The 7,804-nt window shown below is 40.2% G+C and overlaps 1 protein-coding gene across 1 annotated transcript; it reads right to left on the bottom strand.

Moving 5' to 3' along the window:
* Positions 1 to 1,563: 1,563 nt before the first annotated feature.
* Positions 1,564 to 5,778, bottom strand: RB195_000563 (uncharacterized protein; the record flags this gene model as incomplete). The annotated part of the gene is made up of 8 exons (XM_064196976.1): positions 1,564 to 1,686; positions 2,393 to 2,476; positions 2,537 to 2,623; positions 3,635 to 3,802; positions 3,927 to 4,029; positions 4,083 to 4,259; positions 5,343 to 5,493; positions 5,553 to 5,778. 8 exons carry the CDS (start codon positions 5,776 to 5,778, stop codon positions 1,564 to 1,566), a joined length of 1,119 nt encoding a protein of 372 aa, XP_064052857.1.
* Between the last annotated feature and the right edge of the window lie 2,026 nt (positions 5,779 to 7,804).

The following is a 7,804-nucleotide window of genomic DNA, read 5'->3' as shown; positions in this document are numbered from 1 at the left end:
ATAGCTTCTCCACCCCACTCGCGGCACATCGTAGAATACGTCATGGAAACTCCGAAATAGAAGTAGAAGTCACGATAATATCCATCGAATCCAGGATCATACCATGTAGAACACCACAGGTATTTTGGATCACCGCCAAAAGTCCAAAAATGAACAGGAAGGATGAGTGCATTGCGATCACAAACCTATTAGCTCCATATCAAGATCTGTGCGGGTTCTGATCTACGGGGGTGGGGCGTCAGGTCCTTTATAGAAACCTTTGAGGTACAAAAAACCCTTGGACTCGTATTTGTGCTACGTGGTGGTCTGTTACGTTACCAAACCCAGGAAATGAGGTAAGCACCGGCCGATAACGAGACGAGGTAAGCACCGGTTTTTCGTTGAGTTTACCTATCGTTTGTTTTCTGTAGGGTGATGAGACGCTTGAGAGGATAACTCACTGATGGCTTTGATTTTCCAGGCTCTGACGAAGGCGATAACGCCGAAACGTTAGCTATTAATTAATAAAGCTAAGTTAATATGGACGATCAATACCTATTCTGGCTACAGCTCAAACAAATCAACAATGGAAGCTTTTTAATACGTTTACGTTCGCACACAAAAAAAGGTTCAAAGTGAACCATAACAATCAGCAAACATCAACAACATATTAGGATTAAAGAACGAAACATAGAAGTCTTTAAAACAGTATCCTTGAATGTTTCTTGGTCGTCGAGAATTTGAAGTCCTCGAAAACCTCAAAGACTATCTATGTAACCGTAAATGAAAACAATGAGAGGCGAAAAATTCGATAAAAATTTCCAGAAAACGCGAATTGATATGAGTTCAATTTTCAACGATTTAAGAACCGACACTTCGAAATCGTGCTTATTTCATATATCATATATCGTTCTCTTTCTAACGTATGTTTCTTCTTTCCCGAAAATGATTTCTTAAAGTTATGATGTGTTCTCTTACTGTGGAACTTATCCCGTTTCATTCTCATCCGCTTTTATTTTTTTTAGCAGTGTAAGTGGTTTGCTATCCTACATTTTTTCGCAAGAAGCAAAAAGAAGCATTTCATTAGGAGAGATATCCGTTAACGAGGGTTTCTCAAAAGTGACTAATCCACAAAATAGGCGCCAAATTTCTCGAATTTCACAGATATAAAGACATATCAGCTAACCATATATGCATAAAATCGGAAAGGAAGGAAGGAAGAAAAACAGGTATATTTTCCTAAATATTGCTAGACAAAATCCAGCCTCCAGTGTTTCGCACTAGTGATAAAAATCAGGTCAAAACGGTAATGTAAGCTACTCTAGTTACTGAGGAATCACAAATCCAAAAAAAGGCGAAAAAGTTCCGTGTTTGCTGTTCTTAAAGAACAAGACTAAACCTAGAAAAATCATGGACAAAGGAAGTAATCACAAAACAACAAACGAAATTTGTCGCCTACAAATCGGAAAGGGAAGCGACGCAATGAAATGAGCACTTTGTTCCTGAGAATTGGCATTTGAGCAGATGTAGAATGGATAGAAGCAGTACGCTTTCGTATAAGTAACATTGTTCTTTCGCTAACGTTTAGTCCAGAATACAGTAGTCCAGGATGTATTTCAATCGCTCCTGCTTGTACATGTCGTTCAGCCTCCGGATAACGTCATCTAATGAATCCTGGCCTCGCATAAACTCTTCGACGTTAGGAATCTGAAAACAGATTTCGTCGATCGATTCGATGAAAGAACTGGAGACTGGGAAATCCCAATCTACGAAAAGCTTGTAGATTCACGACAAAGTAACTTAACACTATAATATTGATCTGAAAATTAGCAAAAATTAAATTAGTACTTAAAAAAACCAAAAACATTATCTTGCAGGGAAAGAATTGCAAAAAATGAATCTAAAAAACGCCACCCTTATTTATCAGCCTAAAACGTCCTTGTGCTTATCTCTGTCTAAATAAGTGAACCCTGAGATGAGTTTTTTTTTTGCATTTTTTCATTTTTATTTTTTTTTACTCATTTTGACCTTTCTATTTTTATGATTGAGAATGTATTGAAGTATTAAAAATTAAAAAATTAAAAAGTATTTGGAACTCCTTCACAGCTCCATCCTTTCATTTATATGCATCTAGTAAGATCCCAAACGATACAATTTATATACAATATGAATATGAAAGGACGGGTGTACATAGCGCAGTCGGTAAGAGGTTCCACTGCGATCGCACGATCGATCAACTGTTCAAAACCGTAAGCCAAATTTTCCGTCCCTCATGGTTGATGAATTGGTATCAGATTAGCCTTAGAAAAGAAATTAATTTTAATTTCTTTCCTCAACTTTATCAGAATTCCTACTGTCAAACCAACGCAGAAGAGTTTGATCGAAATTACTGCGAAAAAAAAGAACCAGTCACCTGTAGTTGCAATCTGTGGTCAGTCACCCTATCGTGTTGAAAGTTGTATGTTCGAATCTTCTCAGCTCGAGCTTTGGTTCCAACCTTTAAAAATTTTTTGAATAGCATAAATAAAACAACAAAAAAGAAACAAATGAAAACTACCTGCAGCTTCCTATCCGATGTGAATTTTTCGCTAACCTCATCCACTTTTCGTTGCATAAGAATAGCAGCCAGACGTTTGAATGCTATCTGTAACACTCATTTTCAGTTTCCTCCAAATTTCACGAGGTTTTTCCCTTCTCTTGTGCTCTTAGTTGTAAATAGAAATAACCTGTGGTATTCTGTAGAACAGTTTCAAAAGAAAAGTTGTTATGGCTTTCAAGTTACAAGCTTTGAGAAGTTCTTTACCGTAGGATCATGATCAGAAAATACATCTTAGACAGTGCGATGAATATCAGTCATCAAGAGTCAAAGATGCTAGATGCTTGTGTGCTCGTCAAGAAGTATACGTCGAAATTGGTCATATCTTTGTGTTTTGACGTACCCTGAAATTTCCGAAGCCTAGGATCTCTGAGATGGGAAGTCAGTTCCTTGAACGCATGAGCAGATCCACCCTTACCGAATACCAGATACCGAATACACAGTATACCCAGCGTACCAACACAACTACCAGTTTCAGGCACCAATTTCGTGAACAATAAACAATTTCCAATTCTTATCATCAGAATGTTCTTTCTCCTTCCAGGAAGGGCCGAAACGAAGGCTTGAATACTTTGGGAACAAAATTTATGAAAAGGTCCTCTGCTCACAACATACCTGGGCAGATAGAAATTACGATGAAAGTACAATACGGTCAAAACGACGTGGATTTCTGTGCAGTTATGGAAGCGAATGTGCTCGAAGTGGTGCAATGGACCGTGGCGGGTCCTTGCTAGCACCTCTTACCGCTGCAATTTGCAGTGGTCCCACCTCGATCCCAACCGCTACACTTCACCCGCGCCGCTTTGATCGCAGCCACTTATGTAACGGCGCCAAGCTTCATTTCGTTCTAACCGGACTACATCTAAGGATCTGTCGCGCCGCGGTCCCGCGGATAAACTTCGTTTTACTCTAGTCTCTCTGTGGACATAGTGCTGGTAAAAATCACAATTTAAAAATGTATGAAACATTATTTTTCCTCACGAGGTCATTTTCTATCTCTATATCGGTCGGACTGAAAATAAGCACCCGAAGTAGACCAATAATTTGTTAAGGACTAACTTGTATGTTGAGATGTTGGAATCGTTCATCCATGCAGTGAACTACTATGCCAGTCTCCTTGTGGGTGATCCGAACCGCTGTAGACCTTTTGTTGACGTTTTGACCACCTGGACCGGACGCTCGCATAGTCTCAATTTTCACCGAGTTCGTAGGGACCACAACAGAAACCTATATGCGCACAGTTAGTTAGTTAGTTAGTTAGTTAGTTAGGATTAAAGATTTTGTGGATGAGTTCAATAAGTCCAAATAAAATGAAGTAGTCGCCTTCACTTCTTCACAGAAAAACCACCACCTCTTCGGGTTCGGGAAGAACGGATATACTGGCAGTGCTCGTATGCATTCGAGACTTATCAGTTTGCGGAATTCGTTGAACTCTGTGGACTCCTGCTTCAAACCTAGGAAAGATTTTTGTAAAATGGAAAGCAGTAACGCAGACTTGTAATGTTACCTGAGGGCTGCGTACGCTCTTTCTCCTTCTATTGCAATTAGCGCTGAGCGTATTCCGCCGAGATCGGAGTTCTGCATCTGAAGAGGTGTCCAATTCCAACCGCGCCATTCCGTGTATTTTGCATACATCTCCAGCAATTCACCGGTAAACAGCATCGCCTCTTGACCTCCGGCACCGCTGAATTTCATACAAACTGAGTGGAATTAATATATGAGAGAAAGACTCTTGTATGATACATATGAAAGATTGAGACGTATCAGAGACAAAGGGCAGCTTTCCAAACATGACCTTCACCACAAACACTAAAGGTTGGATTAAAGACTAAATTTTTTAAAGTGATATTCTGTATTTGGAAAAAAATAGTTTCTCACACTATGGTTCTTCATAAGCTATTGGGTCTTCGCATAAGTTTTCTTTCTTCACTTTTATTTCTTGTATTCTGAGATTCGCAAGATGTTCTGTTCGGGGAACTGCTGATCTAATCAGACATTCAACGTCATTCTCTGCATGAAGCAACTCCAGAAACTGGCCGATGCAGTTCAGAAGAGAAAAAAAACCTTGAAGTAGCACTGCTGCACGACAACCCGACCTCACACTGCAAATGTAACGCGGCGATCTCCGCAGTCTGGGCTGGGCGCTATAGCGAGGACCTAGCCTCGTCCTGCTACCACCTGTTCCGGTCTCTGAAGCAGGATCTATGCGAAAAAAAAACTTTTACTGCTACCTAGGATGACCTTAAAAACGTGCTCAACGACTTTTCACCGTCGCAGTCTCTCTCCTTCTGGAAGAAGGGCAGTAAAACTCTGACCATTAAGTGGATGATAATTATTGTAACTACATTGTTTATCCTTGACTTGTACTAATAAAATGTTTTTTTTTATCCCAAAAGTAGAAAAAAGATATGCAAAGACCCAACATTATGCCGTATGAGATCCTCTCCTCTCTAACTCCTGTGTAAAATCTCATTTCTGCGTAACAAAACCTAAAGGTGACAGTGTGGGTGCTACATGAAAAGTGTACGTACACATATACAAATAGACTCAAAAAACAATGGTATTTCATAGGATTCTGTAACTTTTCCAATCTCATCTGTGTCATAAGCATAGAAGCTTCATGATGGTTCAAAATTTCATAAAATTTCAGAATCAGGAATGGAATGAGAATCTGACATGAGACTCAATGTTTTTTTCTATTTTTTGTTCTACTTTTCCATCTTTGCACGAGTTACTCGTTCTCCGGCCCAGGACTACATCATGTTACCTGGTGAACTCCAGTTGACATTTGTTCAGCACGTCTACTTCCGTCAACGGTACGATACAGTCGACCAATTCGTCCTCAGCAGAAGCTAACGAACATTCGATTGTCTCTCGTTCCTCTTCTGCTATACTTTGTAGTTCCGCATCTGCTGACGCTAAAAAGAAAAAAGATGCCGATTTCTCTGCAGGACGCTTCAGCAACCATTGAACTAACCTGTGGCTAACGCATTGATTTGCTCGATCTCGCTACGTTTTTCCTGAACTTTATGAGCAGCCCTCGAAATGCCATCCCAATAGGCGGCTCGAAGGTCACCACCATTCGAAGCATCTCCTGATCGATGAGCAGTCAACCGCGCGTCGACCGCAGCTAAGAATGCGGCCCCTTTCTCCGCTCTAAGTAGGGCTCGAACACTTGAAAAAAGGGCCGAAGATAATCGCATCGTCTGAAAGTGAATATATTACCCGAGTACATGCATTATTTCCCTTAACACTATCATAACTGTGTAAAATGGTTGATATAGTTGTGAATAACATCCGAAATGAATTCCATAAGCAAAATTCAACACTGTAATTACAATATGATGCAACAGTTTAATAAAAGTATTACTACGATGCTATAGTGGGGTCAAAAAGACACGAAGCTTGGTGCAGTTGCGTAAGCGGGTGCAGCCCGCGATGGTCTCTCACTTGGATTTCACCAGCGGCTCGGTGCGGCACGGTGAAGTTAGCGGTTGGAATCAAGGTGGGACTATCGCGACTATCGCGAACTGCATCAAGGAGTGGTGCTAGCAAGGATTCTCCGTTCATAACCGTTTAACCGCTTCAAGGCATCGCTTCGAGCACAGCCGTTTACGCAACTGCACCGAGATAAAAGTCGTTCTGACGCGACTATATAAACAAAACTGTTTGCGTGTAACGCTCTTAAGATGAAAAAATTCAGAAACACAAAGAGGAACTGAAGACTAAAAACTGAGTACTGAGTACTCACAGCACTAGAGTCTTCAATGTATTAAAGGCTAGCGTGAGACCAAGTACGTCCTCAGTGAATAGAGGTGTAACTTTATGACAATTTTGTAACAAATACTAAATATACACATGAATCGAGATGATATAAATACTTACTGTTGTACTTGCCCAACCACGCTTCACTTCATGCACTTCGAGAGATCCTCAAACGCCGTCTCAAATTGTTGGCAGTACTTTTCATGCAGGCATCAAACGTAAACTATTCTGTTCTTCCCAATTCCTTTTTGAGATTCTATAACTAACTCTTAATTGAGAATCACATTTGGTATAAATGAAGGGAATAAGAAAAAAAACAATTTTCTTAAAAGAAACCACCGGTGAAATTGCAGGATTTTTCTAAGCTGTTACTAGACTATTATGAAAGATTCCTATTAATGTAAGCTCCCCAAAAAGAATTTCCTTCAGAAATGTTAGTTCTTGTCCTCCAGAGCTGATTCATTGTGGAAAAAGATGAAAGGGCGAAATTAAAATAATTCTCCTCGTTTCCTGGTACTTTTTTTTTCGGCAAGAGTGCATTTTTCACAAGAATAAACCTCGATATGATTTGAAATATCTCATCCAACCATCCATTTTTGCACTTCTCCCACAGTTGGAGAAGTACTTACTCATCGTAGCGCATTTTCAGTTGGTTAGAAAATTCATTTTACAAGAGAAAATTCGAAGTGCGCATCAGTTCCACTTATGCCTAAACCACAGAAAACAATAAAAACTCGTCAGAGTCCTGCGGATAACAGCTCACAGAAGAGGAAGCGCCCACCTAACAATCAAAAATTGTTCCATCATACTGGTCTTCACTTCAGCAGATTCTCTAATGCATTGTCGTTGTAAAAAAAAAATGTGAATTAAAAATGCCCAAATCAGTAAACATTACTAAACACCAGATGTAACTCATACGCTGCAAAACATCATGCTCAATCCCTAAATCCTCTCATTTTATTTCATCGCCTTAAGCTGTTCAACACCAAAAGGTTAGTAGGGTCAAAACGACACGGAAAACGGTCCAGTTTTGTAAGCGACTGCTGTTCGAAGCGGCACGGTGGAGCCAGCGGTTGGAATCGATGTGGGACCACCGCGAACCGCAGCAATGAGTGGTGTCAGCAAGGGCCCCACCGCACCGCTTCAAGTGCAGCCGCTTACCCAACCGAGCTTCGTGTCGTTCTGACCGGACTATAGGTAGGATGCTGAGGATTTTAACTCATGGTTTGCCCACAACGATCCTCATATTTGATATTACAAATATATGTGAAACGTCCTGGATTGTGTACCCGATCTGCTGAACACCACATGTAAAATTCAAAATTTCATTTTCTTAAATTGCACTTAAAATGATAGTACAAGATGTAATCGCAGTGTTATGTATGTTAGGCAGATCTGAGGGCTCAGCAGTATATGTTAGTGAGTTAAATGAAGCACCAATAAGGCAGCGAGAATCAGTAAAAT

The sequence above is a fragment of the Necator americanus genome, chromosome IV (genome assembly GCF_031761385.1).
Source record: "Necator americanus strain Aroian chromosome IV, whole genome shotgun sequence".
Classification (NCBI taxonomy): domain Eukaryota; kingdom Metazoa; phylum Nematoda; class Chromadorea; order Rhabditida; family Ancylostomatidae; genus Necator; species Necator americanus.
The sequence above is the reverse complement of the archived record's forward strand: the minus strand, read 5'-3'. Positions and strand labels throughout refer to the sequence as shown.